Below are 20,869 nucleotides of genomic sequence, written 5' to 3'. Positions count from 1 at the left end.
TATTTGTGAAAAGAAAATAAACTTCTTAAAAATCAAATGGCCAAGACCAACACCAGGAGACACAGCCGCGGAACAAACCAGGGTCAGGAAGCCAACAGACAAGTAGGAAGTCACAGCGACAGAGAGGGTAGCTCAAGCCACGACAAACCGAATACTGAGCAGAGAGCAGCCTGAAACAGGCTGGGGTAAATGGGTCGACTGGGAACCGTGTTGGAATGCGAGGTGCAATGACGAGTCCTCCGGGGGGGGGGGTGTGGCGTAACAGCGGGGGTCCAGCCCCTCACTCACGGTACAACAGCAGACTCTGCACACGGGCTCTGGTTCCAGGACCGACTTGTACAGCAGGGGGCTGAAGCAAGACCAGCTGGCGCTGTGCCCGGATTGCCCGGCACCATTGGTGTGGAGGGTGGGATTTTGGCAGCAAAACTGCTGGGCTCAGAGGTGCCACTGGAGGAAGGAGGGGCCCTGGGAACTCTGCTGTATTCGGCCGTTGGTGCGCAACTTTGTTTCAGCAGACCGTGTCTCTGAGAATGTATCAAACTCACCTAATGTACCAAGTTCACAGTCTTCATTAGGGGACCTTCCGAAACCTTCGAACATCACACCCTCAATTCCCCCCTGAGTGGTTAAACAGACACAGGGGATCCGAGAATGCAGGACGTCCAGGGAGGAGGTCTGATCACACGGGCTGATTGGAAGTGGGTTTCTGTCAGGGCTGTGGTGTGTGTGTGTGTTCAACAGGAACTCTGACAGGATTCAAAAACACAGAGAGCTTTCCACCGGAAACAAAATATTATCTTTAAACTGCTTAATTGTGTATTTCGCTAAATGTATTATTGAGTGAAAGTCTTCACGTTACTCTAAAAACAACAGCAATGATAATAACAATAATAATATCATCATCATCATCATCGTCGTTGTTGTGAGATTTCCTTTCTAAAACCGAAAAAATACCCATTGCGTTATATTCCGGACCAAAGCTCCGAAATTCGAAAGAACGAGGGCAAAGATGTCAATATTACGCAGGTACACATGAAATGAAACTAAATCACCTCCAAAAAACAGGGTTTGATCTTCTCTGCCGGCAGGGTTCCTGATAAATCCTGCGCGGTTTCGCTAGGTCGGGCGCGTGAACCTCAGAGCTTCGGAAATGAGTCAGAGCGCGGCGCGCGTGGGTGGTGCACTTTTAAACCCCGAGCTGGCTGTGGCGTGAGTCAGTCCGGCGACAAGCGAGCCTGTGTCGAACCGCTCGGGAGTGAGAGGGGGCAGCCCTGCGCGACAGTACCACAGACCCAGAGAGGAGCTCCGTCCGGAGTCGCGGGGAAGCGGGACGGCATGGATTTCAAAGCGCTCTTCTGCCTGGCGTGCGCGCTGGTCGCCGCCGCGGGAGCCGAGGTGCAGAACAGCAGTAAGTCAGCGGTCCCGCGTGGGGGGGGGGCAGGGGGCGCGAGGCAGCTGTGTGGCGTGGCCGGCGTGGAACCCAGCGCGGGTCGCCGTGGCTTGGAACGCGATATAGCGCCCGGAACAGGGCAAAGCCGGGAGACGGCTCTGGGACCGGGGTAGGCGGAGGGGGGAGAGAGAGACAGAGAGAGATCAGCGATTTCATCGCAGAAAGACGGGGAGAGCGGGTTTGGGTGCGAGGACAATGTACAGAACTTTTAACCTCACAGGGTCTGCATGTTTCCGGCTGCCCGAGTTTCTCCACAGCGTTGACACTGAAGTCTCTGTGCGCGTCGCAACACGGGGAGAGACGTGTGTGTGTGTGTTAGAGCGAAGGGACATTATTCCCTCTTTCATTTACTATTTAAAAAGACCCTAAGAGAAGACGAGCTTCTTTTAGCGGAGTCGGCTGTTAAACACGCTCCGAGTCGTGAAAACCCCCTGCTGGAGTTGAAGCTCTCGGGGGGACTCGGTGGCAGGGTGGTCTGGAGCAGGAGGTGTGGTGTTGGCAGGGTGTCCCTGCTCTGTCCTGACTCCCTCACACCGGGAGGCGAGAGCTTGCAGGGACAGAGGAGCAGGGACAGGCAGCGCAGCGCCGCCGACTTGCGAGACAGGGCCCGGGGGGGGATGAGTCTCTCCGACTCATCTGTTCCAAAACAGAGTCTGCTCGAGGTTCCGGGGCTCCAGTGACATCATTCTTCTCCACAATAACAGGGTCTTATTTATCGAAGTATTTTGAACGATCAGTTGTCGGTAATACACGCGTGTGTGTGGTGTGGTGGGGAAGGGGGGCGTGACTCTGGCTGGCGCATTTAGCAAAGCCGACGCGCGGAATCCACCGTGAAGTTTTAGTTTTTACAACAGGTATGGGCAAGCTTTCGCTACATCACGGTCGCGTTTACCGCTGGCCGTGCTGCTAGGAGAATAAAAAGTCTGGAACTAGGTCAAACCAAGTTCACGATGCGGAGAGCAGTCCCGTTTGGGATTTGTTTTAAAGACGCGATTCCCAGTAAACGCCCAGTGTTTTTCCAAGTAAAGCCTCGGTGTCTGGAGCCGCCTCCCCCCACCGCGGCGATGCTGCTTAAGCCGGCGTGTGTTTATTGGATATCTTCGCCCCGGAGGGTCTCGGGCTCCGGCCGTGACTCACAGCCCCGCATAGCGATGCAGTGATCTCACCGCGCCGGTGGAGAGAAAGACGGCGAGAGCCCTCTTCGTCACCTGTCCCCCTCCTCCACCGGCCTCTCTGAACGGATTACCGTCCCTTTCGAGCCGGGCTCGTCTGCGGGAGCTGGCCGCAGCCTGGCGCGTCACTTCCGGGCCTGCTGATACAGCATTCCTTTGAATGTTTCGTCAAAAAAGAAAGACAGACCTTTTCCCCTAGTTACCCCGACACTGAAAATTGTTCGGTGCCCCAGACTTCATACGCAAAAAGTTCCGGAAACCTGCACAGACAAAACCCAATGCAGTTCCATAAAAAAATGTAACGACCCAAAACTCAGGGGTGTAAGATGAATGGGGGGGATAAGGTACCCCCTGCCCCCAATGTCCAAAGAAAGTTGGTGTCTCCCTAATAATTGATAGACGTCCTGTACTATAATGGCTAACGCGTGTGTGGTGCCGGCGCTAGGACCCAGGAGACGCTCCGCTCCTCCCGCGACAGGCTCCCGCAGGTGCTGTCGAGGAGGGGGGTCTTCGCATTTCCAGAACATGAAAGGGGACCAGTCTGAATCAAACCAGAGTCTCACTGCGTGTCTCCGCCCCTGTGGCGCTGCAGTCTGTCTGGCCGTCCTCTGGGTCACTGATTTAAGAGGCAGTTGTCCATATCAGTGCTGATATTCAGATGAAAAGTCAACTGCAGCTGCCAGCTGCAAGCCTTTGGGCCTGTCCGGCCCGTTTGGGAGTTAGTCATTAATTGATCCCAGGATCTCATCCAGCTTTTACTTATTTCACACTCCCACCACTCTTTGTGTAAAGTAGAGCCTCCTGTCCCGACTGTAGGATCTCATCCAGTTGTTTATTGAAAACGGCTAGGGTATCAGCGTCAACAACTGGGCAGCTTGTTTCCCACTCCCACCACCCTTCGTGTAAAGCAATGCTTCTTGTTCTCAATTCCATGTTGTCTCCGCTTCTGCCTTCTGATTTGTGTTGATCCTGAAGAAATTCACCATGTTGAGGTTTTTCAAAAATTTTGAATATTTGTATCTAGGGACTCAGCTCCTCCAGCCTGTCAGTGGGAGACACTCCCTTCAGACTAAAGAGACTGAGTTCCTCCAGTCTGTCAGTGGGAGACACTCCCTTCAGACTAAAGAGACTGAGTTCCTCCAGTCTGTCAGTGGGAGACACTCCCTTCAGACTAAAGAGACTGAGTTCCTCCAGCCTGTCAGTGGGGGACACTCCCTTCAGACTAAAGAGACTGAGTTCCTCCAGCCTGTCAGTGGGGGACACTCCCTTCAGACTAAAGAGACTGAGTTCCTCCAGTCTGTCAGTGGGGGACACTCCCTTCAGACTAAAGAGTCTGAGTTCCTCCAGTCTGTCAGTGGGAGACACTCCCTTCAGACTAAAGAGACTCAGTTCCTCCAGCCTGTCAGTGGGAGACACTCCCTTCAGACTAAAGAGACTGAGTTCCTCCAGCCTGTCAGTGGGGGACACTCCCTTCAGACTAAAGAGACTCAGTTCCTCCAGCCTGTCAGTGGGGGACACTCCCTTCAGACTAAAGAGACTCATTTCCTTCAGCCCCAGAATTCATCTGGTTGCTCTTTCTTGGACTGATTCCAGAGCAGCAATATCTTTGCTGTAACATGGTGACCAAAACTGCCCACAGTATTCTAAACGAGGCCTTGCTAGCGTGTTACACCGTTTTAACCCCTCATTTCTTGTCATAAAATCCTGTTGTTTTTCACTTTTATTCTAACATCTCTACACATCTTTCCCACAGTGTGTAGAAGATGTAAATGACAACATCAGCGCCTCAGTGTTTTCCACAGATCCCCCAGAATTCTGCTGGGCAGGTGTTTGTTTTAACCCCCTTCGGTCAGCCGCGGGGCCGACGTCTCTGGTGCCAGAAACGCTTGCGCGCGGCCAGGCCGCTCTCGGGACGGTCGTGCGGGGCGCAGCCGTGTCCGCCCTGTGATCCGGCCCGCCTGCGCCCTGCACGAGCGGCAATGGAGCGCCATCAGTGGAATCTGATCCGGCCCGAGCAGCTCTGTGGAAGCGTGGGCTCTGCCGGCGCCCGCTGGAAGCCACAACAGGAAGTCTTCTGAAGAATCGTCTCCTCTGACGTCGCCGCGCATCGGGGTGTTTTTTTTTTTTACATTCTTGTAAATCGCCAAAAACCGCCCTTCGCGACTCGCGTTCGGAGGAATTTCACGGCCCCGTTTCCCTCCGTGAGCCGTCTGAGCCCGTGACGTGTCTGTCGGCGTCACTGCTGCTGCTGCCTCCCAGGAGGCACCTTCTGGGGGGAGTCTGCATGTTGTCCACGTGGGTTGTCTCTGAGAGAGCTCCGTTTTCCACCCACAGTCCAAAGACATACTGGGCACTTAATTTGCCATAAACAGGAGAGAGTGTCCGTGAAGGACTGTCCTGTCCTGTCCACGAGGTGACACTCCAGCCGTCCTAAAAGAGTGGAGAGCATGAGAATCCTCTTGTTCTAGTCCGAAGCCCGAACCCCTCCCTCCTTCACCGATCCGGCCATGTTCTCCGGGGCCTTCCTATCCCAGCAAGCAACGGGGCGCAGAGGCAGGGCCCAAGCCAGGTTCAGGGCGAGCTGACCCGTCCTTCACTCTCGCTCCAGGGCCGGTTTGCACAGCGGCCCGTTCACTCACCTGTGTGTCTCCGGACCGCTGGCTGCTGCCCCAGGTGTGTGAGAGAGAGAGAGCGCGCGTGTGTCTGTGAGTGAGTGCCACACCAGCCCGGTGGAATTCCCCCTCTGCTTCTCAAGAACAGCCCAAAGGCTCTTGTCTGGTAAACAGCCAGTGTTTGGGGCTTCTTATCTCCCCTCTGTTTTTCTCTCAATATGCTCACAGGGCCTGTTTTTCAAATCTTGTTCCCCGGGTCTCCAGGGAAGGAGGGGAGGGAGGCTTAGCTCAGTCTATGTGATAGAGCAAAGAGCGAGAGAGCAGAGTCAGAGAAGGAGTGAAACCATTCATGTCAGGACTACAAAAAGAAGGGAGCCACACAGCCCATCTAGCTGTTTGTGGATCTATAGCAGAGTATCATCCTCAACAACAAGGAGCTCTACGCCGAGGGTGGCGGGAGTGGGGAACAAGCTGTGCGCCCACCTTGTTGAAGCCGATGTTCTCCTCTCCTTCTTATGATCTTACACAGCACTTCTCCACAACTCCCTTTCGTCCCATAAGATGACGGCATCGGCCACGTGGTTTAGGCATGTTCTAGAGGCAGATGTTTTTCTTAAAAGTCTAGCTGCCACGTCATAGAGGAGCACTCGGATGTCTTCTCATCCGTGTTTTCTAAACACGTCACCCGCTACAAGGTCACAGGGGAACTGGCGCCTATCCCAGCAAGCCGTGGGGACACGTGTATCTCGGGACAAGACACCAGTGCATCTCGCGGCAGCTCTACGCCAAGGGTGGTGGGAGTATGGAACTGCGCCACAACGCTGCCCCCCCTTTAACGTCATTACACGCATCCCAGCTATTTCAGTGGTATTTTGTCATTTTTGGGATATTTATGTGACGTTGGACACTGCCGAGTGACCCCGGGTAATAATGAACTATGCAAAGCACAATTGAGGCATGCCTCCCCCCGCCAGGGCTGGGCTCACAGCTGCCCGGATATCTGAGAACCCCCTTGGCCGAGGTCGGCCCTGTGCTGACGTCACGCAGCCCTAGATCCGCCGGGGGTGGCGAGGTGTTAATGACAGCTGTCATTCAACTACCGAGAGTCGGCGCGTGGAACCTCGCGGGAGTGTATGTGTGTGGTGGGGGGGGGAGCGTCCGTGACGTCAGCACGCACGCTTCCTGTTTGTTTCTCTGTGAGTTACTGCAAACAGATGAGAATCCGCCCGGCACTTATTTTCCTTCGGTTAGTGGATCAACTAATCGGGGCGCCTCAGCGGAGCCGCTGGTCCCGATGCCGGTATCAGTGAACCCCACTAATTTTAGAAGCTTGACTGCAGCTGGTAGCCGTTTCTTAAAAAAAAAACCACGTACACACACGATGACACCGGTATCCTAAACTGGGACCGAAAGCGCTTACGGTTCCGCTTCGTTCTCTTGCAAGTTGTCTGAAGAGTAAAACAGCAGCCTTTGCTATCGCCTCGTGTGGCGTGAGGCAGGACACAGTGTAGGTTCGTGGAGAGCAGCGAAGGGAGGAAGTGGGTGCGATTACAATCGCACCGAGTCTGAAATAACACAGTTCCTGCCTTTTCTTCATTCAGCAACTTCTCGCCCGCCTCTGAGCGCGAGCCTGTGTTCGAAAGGATGTGATATTCTTCACCTAAAAACACACATCTATTCCCAGAATTCCCATACCTGACAGGATCAGAACAGCCTCTCAATAATAATAACAATAATAATAGTGTTTGTCATCCAGGTGGGGCTGCACATTGGTGATGGTGGAGGCGAGTCCCCATTACCTGTAAAGCGCTTTGAGTGGAGTGTCCAGAAAAGCGCTATATAAGTGTAAGCAATTATTATTATTATCTCCTCTCGCAGGCTAAGGACAAGACGGTGAGGCTGTTTCTCAATAGTGCAGTGTTTTTTTGTGTTTGTACTGAGAAAATGGTGTGTTCATTGTGTCTTCTTTAGCCACACTCGTCGGTAATGCAACAGAAAAACTATCCGAGTATGAATCTGATAGGGAGCAGTGTCTCCTCTTACTGCCGTAAAAACACATTTTTGCTTTTCCAAGGCTGTGTGGCAAAGCGCTTCTCCTGACTGCAAACAAACTCTCGGTTCGGTCAGGACGAGCTCCGCGTGGGAACCGAATCGCGTGCCAGGAGGCGGTTTGTGTGGCTAAAATGTTTCCCTTTCAGAGGGCGTGTGAGATCACTCCGAACACAAAGGGTCCCTTTAATCCCGCAGCAGCCTGGAAATCCTGAGTTTCCAGGAAGCCCCAGGTACTGGGAAGCGCGCTTGTTAGACTGCCTCTCCGCGATGACTCATGTGGACACAGCCTTCCCGACATGCTCCGGCATTCGGCTGAGGAATGTCGGCTGTGGACACGAGCTCCCGAAATGGAAGCGTGAGTCACCGCTCCCTCGGGGGGGAGATCAATAAGAAAAGGGTTTCTTGTCGTTCCCCCCGGGGACTGTGGAAAGGGCCCGACCGTTGACATAGCAACGAGAAACGTGTGTGCCGCAACACCAAAGCAAAGACGTCTGGGGCGGAAAAGTGAGCTGGATTAATCACCACTGCAAACTCTTCTAGCGCCTGCCGGCCCGCTCCGCCGTCCTGCTTTGGAAGTGACCCAAGATGACTCGGGGAAAATGCACCTGAATTAGAGAAATTATTGTTATGTAACTGTTGCCTTGTCTACCCCTAACGAGATGTGTTCATATATACCGTTTTAAGTATATATATTAGTGCAACATTTTCTATTTTGTGATTATCTGTTTATTTGCGGAAAGAAAATAAAGTTCTTGAAAAATCGAAATCGGATCCGGGGGGGGAACGGAAGAGGAGGGACGTTCGCTTTAGAAGGAGAGATTGAAAGGGCTGTGGGCTCTTCATTAAGGCCAAGGACAGAGCACGCTGCCTGAATCAGCCCCTGTGGCCGGTCAGTCAGTGCTGGACAGCCAGGCGGACGGCAGAGAGGCACAACCACTGAGCTGGTAAACGTCACCTAGAGATTGTAAATGCTTAAGGACTTTGTCGGCCAGGCAGGAGTGATTTCACACCCCGGACGGCCCAAGGAAAATAATGCAACCTGGGTGAATGTAGCAATAGGTATTGCATGCAAACTTGTAAATACTTTAATTGCTGTAATAAAATCATAACGATTACTGTAAGACTGCTGGAGGCCGTAGTACAGAACACTAAGTGGCATTTCCCCCTGTAATTACATGTGAATGTGGGAGCAGTGGGTCTGCAGTCCGAGTTCGTCTTGGATGAACCTCAGAAGAGCCTCTTCTTTACCTTGGGAGCTGCAAGGAAATTCAGCTCCTCTTTTTTTTTTTCCCTTGGCCTGAAACCGAAGAGATTCAGTTCCTTCTACGGGTCCCTTCAAAATGTCCTGTGAGCCTGAGGACCATCTCACGTTAAACGGTTTGCAGCCCAGCAAAGGTCTGTCTGTGACGCTGTGGGCAAAACACAAGACCACACCTGCGCGAGTTACTGTAGCCGGTTGTAATGTGCAACACTGTGGCAGGCACAATCACCATGTACTGTCATTCACCAGAGGACACCTGGAAGCCACAGGGAAGTGCATTTCACACTGAGAACAGGAGGCACTGCTTTGCCCACAGGCCGGTGGGAGTGTGGAACAAACCGTCCGGCCATGCCCTTAAGGCCGGTACCCTGACTTCTCTCAAGAAACAGAGCTGGATGCGATCCTGCGGTCAGAACAGGAAGCCCGACTTTACACAAAGGGTGGTGGGAGTGTGGAACAAGCCGCCCAGCCCTGTTGTTGGAGCCGATGCCCTAAGGAACGGTGGAAACCAAGGTTCGAGCGCAGAGCATCGTTCCCTGGCCCCAGCCCCAGTGCGCCGGTGAGGGAGGTTTCCTGGCACAGCTGGGGCGCCAGGGGTGTCGAGAGCTTAGTGACAGAGCTGCTCGAAGTCTGGAAAGGAAGTGACAGCGCAAGTCGGAGGGTGGAGTGATTAGAGATGTGGTTTAGCGGAAGATAACTAGAGTGCATTTCTCGAAGGGCAGAGAGCAAAACCAACATAGCGGTGAACCACGTGCTCGCTGACGAGACGGGGGGCCAGTGGTCTGAGAGCCGTTTATTTCCTTCTAGGGAACCAACAGCCTTCGAGGTCAAAGAGGTCAACGAACCTAAAGATTTGAACTCGCACTGGAACAGCTCCAGCTCATGAATCAATAAGAGGGGGGGGGCAGTTTTCAGCTGGTCTCAGGAGCCCAGCAGAACTGGGCTGTGTCAGTACTGTCAGACCTCTAAGGGAAGCCAAGCTGCTGCTGTAAGTGTAAGGGGTGCTGGTGGACCAGTAGGGGGTGCTCTTCCCTCTGGACCACAATTTCCATCAGATCTCAGGAGCGCAGCGGGCCGCTTTGGTCAGTACTGGGATGGGAGACCCGTAAAGATAACCAGGCTGCTACTGTGAGTGTAACTGGTGGACCAGTAGGTGGCGCGGTTCTCTCTAGCACAGTTATCCTACGAGGAATTGGGGAGTGATTTTGTTTTTTCCTGAAGGGATGGTTTCTAGATCCTGATCTGACAGGCCGAGCACGCAGTCCTCGAAAGGTTCCTTTAGACTGTGTTCCTTTAAATCCCGTCCTTCGACCTTATTCGTTAAGTGACGTGAATGGGGGAGACTCGAAACAAAACGTCTTTCAGAAAAATTCGTAATCTGCAAAAGGAACAAGCAATAGGTTTATTCCATGCTGAAAAGAGAAGAGAGGAAACGCAACGTTTCAGCTGTGAAGCCTTCTTGGGGTGTCAAAAGTACAGGACCGGGGGTCTGAGCCAAGTGATAAATAAGACAAACGCCAGGCAGGAGGAAAAACCGGCAGAATTTTAGACGCACCCAGATCAAATTTCACGCTTCTTTCTCATTGCCTGGTATGATGTTTCTCTCACATCCTCTGCGAAACCACTACCTGCCCTCTGCCCCCTTTGTCGACAGCAAGAAAGGAATTATTCGACACTTTTGACTTTCTGCTGACTCCAGAGGTGTCTCCCGCCGACACAGGCCGCGCGGTTTCGCGATGACTCTTCCCCAGGAAGTGAGTGGCCGCGATCGCTGTCGACGCGCGGGGGATATTTACAGCACCTCAGCCCAGAGCCGGCGCTCGTTTTCAGCCCTGACTCTCCCTCCCCCACCCCCAGACAGAATCTGCTTGCCTTATGTGTCTGGGGCTGGAGCCACTCATTGTGCTCCGGGCCCTGTTGGCTTGAAGTCAAAGACCGTTTCTGAAGGGTGTGTGTGTGTGTGTCCCACAATGCACTCTTCCTTTCCGTGTGAGCGTGATGGGCTTGTAAAAAAACAACACGCGCGCGCTTCCTAGTTCAAATACGGGCCAGGGAAAGAACGCGTCACGCTCCCCGGTCAGCTGGAATAAGGAAGAACACTGGATTTTTCCAGCTTCCTCCTGGCGAACAGGGAAACCCTCTCGGTGGTTGGCGGAATGTCACGGTGAAGTCGCTGAACGTCAGACCGCGCTGTGGGGGAGGGGTAGTGTTGAATTACGGCAGGAATAAAAATACGGCGGCCCTGCCGTCTAACTCGGGGGAGCTGTGATTCTGGGGGGGGCAGGGAGCTCCGTGCGAGGACTGAACCCCTCTTCTCTCTCTCCCACAGAGCAGTGCAACAACACCGAGGTCTGGAACGCTGACTTGGAAGAATGCATCTCCTGCAGCATCTGCCAGAAGTACCCCAAAACTCTCTCCTGCGACGCCTGTGAGTACCAGGGGAGCCCCTCTTCTGGAGAGCCCCCATTTCTGTGACCCTGAAACTTAGTGCTTAGTGCAAGCTTGAATCGACTTAAATGATAAGTGAAGAAGGGACTACAATAGCTCAACTCGTCTGGGGGCGCAAATCTAACACCTTCGGATGTCAAGGACCAATCTCCCCTCGCTCAGCAAATGACTTGCTTAGCTCCTTATGGCCTGAGGTTTGTTTAGTAAAAACAGGAAGCGCACCTGAGAGCTAATGATAGCTTGATTGCTAGCTTATACCTCCATCCATTCAGCCAGTTCAGGGTCGCAGGGGAGCTGGAGCCTATCCCAGCAAGCAGTGCGCACGGGGGCAAGATGAAGCCAGCCCGCCACAGGACAGACAGAGCCAACCCTGCATAGACACCAACACTCACACTGGGGCTGATTTTCCCAGAAACCCATTGACCTACCAGCATGTCTTTGGACTGTGGGAGTTAACCCCCATGAGCACAGGGAAAACATGCAAACTCTGCACAGATAGCACCCCTTGAATTGAAACCAGGGCTCCCCTGGGCTGTGCCATTGTGGTGCAAGGGGTTGTCATTCCCTATGTCTATTAACACAAATGAGCGGCCTCTAGTGGCCGGTCTGCTGTAACTGCAGCTGAAAGTGCTGCTGCTTGTCCACAGAATCTGAGTTGCTCAGGTGGGTGCGTTGACTCCTCTCTGCAGGCGTGAAAGAGGCGGAGCACAGCACGAACATCTGGATGGTGGTGGCGCTGGTCAGCTTCTCCCTCGTCACCATTCTCTTGGCCATGGGGATCGGGGTGCTGGTACATCACTGCAAGTCCCGCAGCGACAAGCCCCTGCGCGGTAAGACACCCTCCCGGAAGGGGGAGCAGAACAAGAGACGGGAAGACACCCACCACTCTTTGTGTACAGGAAGCATTTCCCATTCTCCGTCCAGAGCAAATTTCCCCTTAGTTTTCCAGTGTGAACTCCTATTCTTGTAAAGAACAACGTTCAATCTTCTCTGTAAGACAACAGAGTACGTGTGGATATTGAACCAGTTTTGCAGCAGTATTTAATTTAAATAATTGTGCGAGTGGGGAATGAGCTACCCAGTCATGCTGTCAAAGCCAACATTACATTGCCTCCCTGGGGATGAATAAAGTATTTTAATTGAATTGGTACGCTGACTTCTCTCAAGAAACAACTGGATGAGATCCTTCAGTCAAGACGGGAGGCTGTACTTTACACAAAGGGGGGTGGGAGTGTGGAACAAGCTGCCCAGCCATGTTGTTGAAGCCGATACCTTGGCGTCTGGCAAAAGGCAGCTGGGTGTGGGATGAATTGGCTACTATCTGCCCAACAGGCCAGTCTTGTGTGAAATGGAGCCACAGAACAGTGCCTTCCTGCCTTTCCCTCCAGCACTCACGCCTGCTTTCCTCTTGCTTTGCGCAGAGCCCATTGAGGAGACGACGGGGCCGCTGTACGCCATCGTCTAGAAGGGGAGGCAGGTGAGATGCCGCTCGGAGGGCGGGGGTGTGGCGCTCGGAATCGTCCCGAGCGCTTCAAAGCAAGTGCTGGCAAGCATTGCCGGGCAGGGAGCCGACACGCCCTGTTCGAGGAAGAGCCCTGCACCTCCGCGGGGCTTGGCGATCCCTCTGGTGTCCCAGCTGCCGTTTGGCACGGATCCGGGACCGGTGCCGGGAGGGTGGCGTTTCCGATCAGGAGGAGTGTCTGGGAAAGGAACGGCGGATTCCTGTTACACTCCATTACCGGCAGCAGCATGTCACTTCAGAGAAAGCAAACAGTAACGAGATCGTTTAGAGCTGAAATTACAGGAGCGTCTGTCACACCTCGCCAGGAGGTCATTAGTGTCTAAACCCACTGAGCCGCAGTGGAGGTAAAGATAAAGCCGAACACCTGTATTGCACACCGCGATGGGAACACCGCCGCGGGGGTCCCCAGCGCTCCTGCTGGCTCTCGTTGCAGCCGAGCTCTTGACTCACACAGATCCTTCAGTGAAGTCTGCTGGCTCTGGGATCAGAGACTTGGGAGTTACTCCTGGAGAGCCCCGGTCTTACACTGTAGGTCCCCCTCAATCAGAGGGGCTCCAGCCCCAGTCCAGTGAGTCTTAGAGGTCCCCCTCAATCAGAGGGGCTCCAGCCCCAGTCCAGTGAGTCTTAGAGGTCCCCCTCAATCAGAGGGGCTCCAGCCCCTGTCCAGTGAGTCTTACAGGTCCCCCTCAATCAGAGGGGCTCCAGCCCCAGTCCAGTGAGTCTTATACAGTAGGTCCCCCTCAATCAGAGGGGCTCCAGCCGTAGGCTGTTAGGAAGACATGTTTAAGCAATCAACCAGTCAGTTAAGCAAGCAGTGTTTCCATGATGGGAACACTTCTCCTAGAGGGCTGAATGACCTTCCAGGTTTGTTCCAAATCATCTCTAAAGGACTTCACTGTCCACATCACCTGCTTAAATAATCACAGGGAAATCACTCCAGGCCTTCGGAGATTCAAGATTTCCAGGCTGCCGGACTGGGGCTCTCCGGGACCAGGGTTCGAGAGGCCTGGTCTACGCGTTACCCAGTGGGAATGTGGCTGAAAAGCTCCGAGAATATTGACCCTCTTGTTTAACAGTGCCGAGTGCTGTTCTTTCTGAAATACTGGGCCTGGAAGGAGCGGGCCTCTCTGTGCGCTAATTTGGCCTTTGATGACATCGTTCTGCTGAGCGCGAGAGCTTGGCTCTCGACTCCGGTGGCGACGTCACTGGTCCGGCACGGCTCCTACTCCGTCATTCCTGGCTCCGCGCCCCCCGTTGTCCCTTTCATTCCGGCGCGGTCGTGCGCAGCTGTGTGGTATTTCAGGTTGACCTCTGCTCTGCCCTGTAGCGTAACTGGTTACTGGCAGCTGCTGGGGATTCAGGAGAGCCTCCAGGAGAGCTGTGCCCCGCTGACAGAGGGGCCTGGGCCTCAGCAGTTCTGCTTGAATAATTCCACCCCCTGCCCCTAAGCCTCCTCCTGCAGCACTGCCTGTTTCCACGAGGGGGCAGCAGACAGGCGCACTGGGAACAGGGGCAGTGCCTTCCTACCCCTCACAGTGGGCATCCCTCAGTGCATGATGGGACTTCCTGCCACCGTGTTGCTGCCCTCGGATTAAGGCTTCACCCGCGGTCTGATGTGACACAGGTGCGGGCTGGGTCAGAGCCCGGCAGCGGTTTCCTCTCGTTTGTGACCGGTCCTGTGTTCCGACAGAACCGCCCCCGGAGGCACCTGCAAGTGAGTCTTCTCCTGTCGCCCCTCTGCTCCCTCTAGGACCTGAGATACTGGATTCGGCAGCTCCGCGACATGAACGTGCTAGCTTTGGGATCTCGGGAAGACCGTGCCGGATGGGAGCCGGGATGCGGCGGCGCCTCGACAGCTGGGCTCGGACCTGGACGCCCCTGGCTCGGCTCTCTCTCGCTCCATCCTCCCTCTGCGTTTGGACGAAAGAAAGCGCCGGCTGTCTTCCCCCTCCCCTGAGACACAGACACTTGGGGCCAATCACCTGGAGCTTTTCCCACGAGGAGATCCCATCCACGGCATTTCCTCTGAGGAACAGCTTCTGTGCTGGGATTGTAGATATGATCGGGAATTCTTTTTTTTTCTTTTATGTTGGGTGATGGGTTGTTGGGTTTTTTTTGCGTATTAATCTATTTATTTATTTTCACATGAAGCAAAGCTGTTTGTTTTTGTTCTCACGCCGACAGCAATATGGGAAATGTTTTTTTATGGGGGTGGGGTGGGGCGGTCAAGGTTTCATTTGGAATTCCGTGTTCTGCTTTCTCAGTCGTATCCCTGTGCCGTAAGTAAAATCATTCGGAGTCTCCGGCCTCCCTGACGCTCCAGCCGGACTAGCGCCATGGCTACAGAGCGAGGGACCGGAAGTGCATGGCATGATGGGAAGGGCTAGGAAAAGGGGAGTCATGTTATAGACTCGTAAACTTCGGCTTTTTCCACCGGGAGCTCAGGCAAAGGCTAGTTATGACCCAAACTAGTACTCAGTGTGTCTCATTTTACACGCAGTAGCCCTTTTTGCATCTTATTTGCGCACAGCTTGCCGTCACGAATTCAGTTCTGCACTATTAAAATGGCGGCCGCGAGTTGTCTAGTTTGTGCGTCCCGCTATGCGCAGCTGTGCACGAGGCTACGATTGCCAGCCTACGTTTAAACTCAGGGTTCGGCCTGTGTAGGGTGAAGGATTGGCAGGGCCAGTTTTAACCGCGCGTAGACTCCTTTTCATCATTCGCCTTTTTTTATTTTTCAAACGAAATTCAGGCCAGACCCCCCCACCCCCGCGATCGTAAGACAGTGCCTGTTTTGCACAAGCACCGGGGCGGGATGGCGCTCCGAGGTTTCGGAGAAATCGAGGGAGTCTGCCCGCTCTGAGCAGAGCCCGAGCCGCATTTGCCCCAGAAATAGAAGCCTCTGAAAGTGGCCCCGGTGTTTCGCTCTGACTCAGAGCTCTCGCTTGTGCTGAATCAGGAAGCCCGCTCTCGGGGCTGTTCTCCAGCTGGGATGAACAGGCGGACGTCACTGGCGCTGCCTGGGCGTTGCGGCTTCCCTGCCCACGCGCTGCACGGCTGACTGAGCTTCAGAAGGAGTCACCTTCAAAGGTTTTTTCAAATGACCCCACAGGCTGAGCCGGGCGGCGGCGCCACCACCGGCAAAAATTAAATATATATATCAACAGAATAGGTCCATCTTAAGTGGTCGTGAGGAGAAGTGTCTTTTGAAAGAATTGGTCATCATCCATCCAATTTCTAACCACTTTATCCAGTACAGAGTCCCAGCACGCACCGGGCACAAGGCAGATGACACCAGTCCATCACAGGACACACACAGACTCACACACCCCGGACAGGACACCAGTCCATCACAGGACACACACAGACTCACACACCCCGGACAGGACACCAGTCCATCACAGGACACACACAGACTCACACAACCTAGACAGGACACCAGTCCATCACAGGACACACACAGACTCACACAACCTGGACAGGACACCAGTCCATCACAGGACACACACAGACACACACCCTGGACTGGATACCAGTCCATCACAGGACACACACAGACTCACACACCCTGGACAGGACACCAGTCCATCACAGGACACACACACACACACACACACCAGGGCCAGTTTTCCCAGAAGCCCATTAACCTGTCTTTGGACTATGGGAAGAAACCCACATGGGCCTAGAGGGAACATACAAACTCCACACAGACAGCACCCCAGGTCTGGGAATTGAACTCGGGGCCCCAGCTCTGCGCCACCGCGCTGGTCTCTTAGCCGCTCTGCTTGGCGAGTGTGTGCTGCTTGTGCGCACAGTTGTTCACACCCGTGTCTCCTAGCCCGCCGTGGATCGGGTGCTGCGATCGCCTGCGGCTCCGGCCCCAGGAGCGCGTTTGCCAATGAGTTCCAGAGCAGTCAGCCGCGCGGCGTAGGGGCAGGGGCTTCGTCTTCCCGTCTCCTGGCCCGCCCGCCGTCCCGCTGCTGGGACAGTCTCTGCCCAGCCCCGTCAGGGCAGGGTGCTCTGCAGTACGGTGTCTCATTATTATTAGCACTTTACTGAGCACACCCACTTCGCGTTCAGGGATCCGCTGGGCATTCGAAACCAGAAGCAGATGTGGGAGCAACCAGCTACACTCAGACGTGTGAATTGTGAATTTCACCAGAGAACTGCAGAGACTCTCGGTGCCCCAGCTGTAGGAGAAGACCTCGCAGTGGGGTCCTGTCTTCTCACATTTCAGGTGACCCCGATTTTGTATTTAGGTGTTCCGCATGTAGACAGAGGTGGTGTCAAAAGGTAGCCTAGGGCTGTCCAGTCCTGGTCCTGAAGGGGTCAGTGTTTCTGCAGCAGGGCTGTCCAGTCCTGGTCCTGGAGGGGTCAGTCAGTGTGTCTGCAGCAGGGCTGTCCAGTCCTGGTCCTGGAGGGGTCAGTCAGTGTGTCTGCAGCAGGGCTGTCCAGTCCTGGTCCTGGAGGGGTCAGTCAGTGTTTCTGCAGCAGGGCTGTCCAGTCCTGGTCCTGGAGGGATCAGTCAGTGTGTCTGCAGCAGGGCTGGCCAGTCCTGGTCCTGGAGGGGTCAGTGAGTGTGTCTGCAGCAGGGCTGTCCAGTCCTGGTCCTGGAGGGCTGGCTGTTCAGTGTGGCTACAGGATGTCTTAGTCTCTTTAAAGCTGTAGCACCTGAAGAGCCAGGAGGAGCTGGTGAACTGATCCAATTAAGCCATTAATGAGCTGATTCAGGTCATTAAGAGCCCAGCTGCACTGTGAGCCTACAGCCCCCCTGGCACCACGGCACCATGACCGGGGCCCCTGGCTGAGCAGTACAGCTCAGGAGGAGACAGGTCCCCTGGGGGACAGAGCAGGTGTGTCTTGGTTACTGTGTGTCCATGAGTCACTGCCATGGACTCTGCAATGGGGCTGTGTCCCTTGTGTATTTAAAAGAAGTGTCTTATTTCTTCCTTCTAAGCACAATGTAATGAGCAATAACTTCTGCATGCAATAAGAAAGACATATTGAAGCAGGGGCCATGGAGCACACCCGCACAGCTGAAACCTGCCTGTCCCCGCTGTGAAAGGGATACCCGCCACTGAGGCGGCAGACAGGACGTGGGGCTCGTGAGACCCGACATGGCCCCCCGGCGTGTCTTGAGACACAGCACCGGGCACCAAAAGGAGCAGGCTCAAACCCACTAGCGCTTTGCCCATGAAGGGCTGAATGCAGAATGGATTCAGAACGACAGCTGATCGGGGGGGGGATGGGGGTCGTCGTATATTTATCCAGGACAGAGAGGGGGGCTCTGCCGGTCTCCAGCCCACAGCGTTTATCAGTTGCAGCTGCTCCAGAGAGTGCTGGTGGAGATGAGGAGAAGACTCTCAAACACGTCTCTGCAGAGGAGAGTGGGGTTCTGACCTCTGACCTCTGACCTCCTCTCTCATAACAGACACACCTGTCTTCAGGGGGACACCCCCCGCTCCTGTGTGTCCCATACACCCAGAAAATCACAATGCAGTTCTCTTGACAACTGTTGTATGAAATACTAAGAAACATTGTAAATAAACGTTATAGAATGTTTGTATTTTTAAATGCCTTATATATCCGCAAAGTTCGTTTTTCATACCGCCTGAGTTTTAAAAGCATTAATTTATTACACTTGCTAAAAAAGGAAACAGAGTTTATTAATTATTACGATGTGCAGGTTGTCATAAATTAATTTGAATAAACTGAGCACTTTGTGGTTTTCACATCTCGTCTCCGGTGTCATGACTCCAGTCTGAGAGGCCCGTGTCTGAGTGTGGGGGTGTGGGGGTGTGGGGGTGGGGTTTCTCCCCGTCTCTCCCAGACTGAGCCACGTGTCGGAGCGCTGTCGGAACTCCCGCAGCTTCCGGACCGGAATGAGTTCAGCATCCGTCAACAAAATACCTCACTTGCGCAGAAACAACTGCGAGGGCAGCTGGCTCAGGTGTTCAAAATCCTCAAGGACATCAGCCCAGTGAACCCGGAGGGGGCCTTCAGAACAAACAAAGAAACACAAACCAGGGAACACTGGTGGAAACTGTTGAAGTGCACTTGAAACCGAGAACAGGAGGGATGTCTTTACACCAAGGGTGGTGGGAGCGGGGAACAAGCTGCCCAAGTCTCTGTTGTTGAAGCCAATACCCTGACTTCTCTCAAGAAACAGCTGGATAAGATCCTCCAGTCAGGAGAGGAGGCTCTACTTTACACAAAGGGTGGTGGGAGTGGGGGACACGCTGCACGGCCTTGTAAGAGCCATTGGAGGAAACAGCTGGATGAGATCCGGGGATCAGTTGACTACTAAGCAGGCTGAGTCACCTCCTCTCGTCTGTGACCCGACCCGTCTTACGGTCTTATGTTCCTATGCACCACAAACCTGAAAGGCATTTCAAAATCTAACACAGGGGGTAAACAGTGTCGGCGCCCCACTCCCTGACCTCGGACACGGGGGGGACCCCCGGGCTGGGTGGTCTGAGCCACGCGCCGGACAGTGAGGCTGACCGGACACTGGCGCCCATCCCGGTGATCCCAGAGGCCGGCTCGGAGAGAGGGACAGTGCTTCACCGGCAGCCGGAGAGACCCCACCGCAGGAAGAACTAACCAGGGTAAAACTGGCTTCATCGCTAGAATCAGTCTTTCACAGGAGGTCAGGTGAGTAGCTCCCAGGTGTTTGTCTGTGGGCCGAGGGAGGGGTGTAAGCAGGTCCTTGATGGTCGCCTCTCTCAGCGCGGCGCCCGCTGTCTGAAGAAGACCTCAGACACAAGTCTGACTATAACACGCAGTACTGGGACACTGGGTTCAACAGTGTCGTAGTCTGATCAGTTCATGCTCCGGGGTCAGTCTGTGTGTAATATTAGCATCCCTCTCCTGGGCACTCCAATCCCTGGGCGGCCCCTCCTGGATGATGCTCCAGTCTGCTCACACACACCAGCTCTCAGTGGGGAGGAGAGCAGAGTGATGAAGCCAGTTCAGAGAGGGGGGTTATTAGGAGGCCATGACTGGTAAAGGACAGGGGGGAAATGTGGCCAGGGGGCTGGGGTAACACCCCACATCTTTTACAATCTTTAACCACAAAGTCAGGGCATTAGGACCCACACAGACTGCAGGGTGTGCGCCCCCTACTGGCCCCCCTAAATACCTCTCCCAGCAGCAACCTCAGCTTTCCCAGGAGTCTCCCCTCCAGGTACTGACCAGGCTCACAGCTGCCGAGTTCCACTGGGCTGCCAGCTGGGAGCTGTGGGGAGATACAGCTGCTGTGTGTGTGTAATGGGAGGAGGGGTACCGTCTTTTTCCTACGTGTCGTGTTTTCCATTCTCACAAACGCTAGAAAGCTTTTGCTCTCTCTCTCTCTCGGCGTTCACCGCTGTGTGAAACTCGGGGAGACTGAGAAAAACGTGGCCCACCGAGCATGAGGCCTCGGTTGGGGCGCCCGCTGTTGGAGGCACTGGCGAGACCGCGGGTTTTCTGTCCGCGGTTTGATGAAAGGGACCGGCGCACATCGGTTACTCATTCTCCTGCGGCCCTGGAGTTTGTTTGGCTGAACTGTAACCAAAGACAGCTGTTTCCAAGCGCTGCCTCACCGCCCCGGCTCGATTTGGACCGGATGACTCACAGTCCCGAGAAAAGCGCAGCACGGTTTTATACCATTCCTCCGGCGTGACGTGGCGCCGACGGGAGCCGGCACGGGCCAATGTCCGCGTGGGAAAGACAGGCACAGGCTCGTCCCCCCCGGGCCCGCGTGCCAGCCTGGCCCTCTGGTGGGGGGGGGCAGCGAGCGGCTCTGCGGCACATGACCGGCGCGAAGGGGTTGAGCCCAGCCCGGCCCTGCTGATGGCGGAGCGCCGGCTGCTGGCCCCTCCGGAAAATAGTATCGTTCGCTCTGAGGTCTGACCTGCCGCTGGATGCCACAGTAACCGCCCGTGAACGCCGAAACCTGCGCGGGTGGGTCGCCCGTTGTATTTGCACAGATACAAAGAACATGACTCCCAGGACACCGCTACTTGTTTCTGTGTTTGTTTCAGAATCTGTCAATACTGTCTTCGATTATTTTTGAGTTTCATTCAGAATCTCCCTAGGCAGACAACACACACACACACGCGCGCGCGCGCGTGTTCGTGGGTGTTTCCTGTTCACGCGCAGTCTTTTTTTTAATCTCCCTCGGTTGCTATAACTCCACCCGGAGAATGAAAGTTAGACCGTCGACAGCTTATTTAGACGTAGAAGAAGAGCCTTTAACTAAAAAAGGCCATTCACATCGTGAGAATGTCTCACATCGTCTGTTTGCCAGGCGATGACTGAGGATGGAGGAGGGGGGGGGGGGCATTTTTCCCGAACTGCAGTCCCACCCTT

The 20,869-nt window shown here is 54.4% G+C and overlaps 1 protein-coding gene across 2 annotated transcripts; it reads left to right on the top strand.

The window, feature by feature from the left end:
• Window positions 1–1,175: 1,175 nt before the first annotated feature.
• si:rp71-1c10.7 (uncharacterized) lies at window positions 1,176–18,249 on the top strand. Of its 2 annotated transcripts, none has more exons than XM_015346205.2 (5): window positions 1,176–1,408; window positions 10,877–10,975; window positions 11,685–11,825; window positions 12,417–12,472; window positions 14,268–18,249. In XM_015346205.2, exons 1-4 carry the CDS (start codon window positions 1,336–1,338, stop codon window positions 12,458–12,460), a joined length of 357 nt encoding a protein of 118 aa, XP_015201691.1. In that variant the 5' UTR covers window positions 1,176–1,335; the 3' UTR covers window positions 12,461–12,472; window positions 14,268–18,249. The 2 variants fall into 2 exon arrangements, with proteins under 2 accessions (XP_015201691.1, XP_069044292.1); XM_069188191.1 differs by lacking the exon at window positions 1,176–1,408 and adding an exon at window positions 7,425–7,641.
• The last annotated feature ends 2,620 nt before the right edge of the window (window positions 18,250–20,869 follow it).

Source organism: Lepisosteus oculatus, chromosome 4 (genome assembly GCF_040954835.1).
Source record: "Lepisosteus oculatus isolate fLepOcu1 chromosome 4, fLepOcu1.hap2, whole genome shotgun sequence".
Lineage (NCBI taxonomy): Eukaryota > Metazoa > Chordata > Actinopteri > Semionotiformes > Lepisosteidae > Lepisosteus > Lepisosteus oculatus.
Note: the sequence above shows the minus strand (reverse complement) of the source record. Positions and strands in the feature narration are given on the sequence as shown.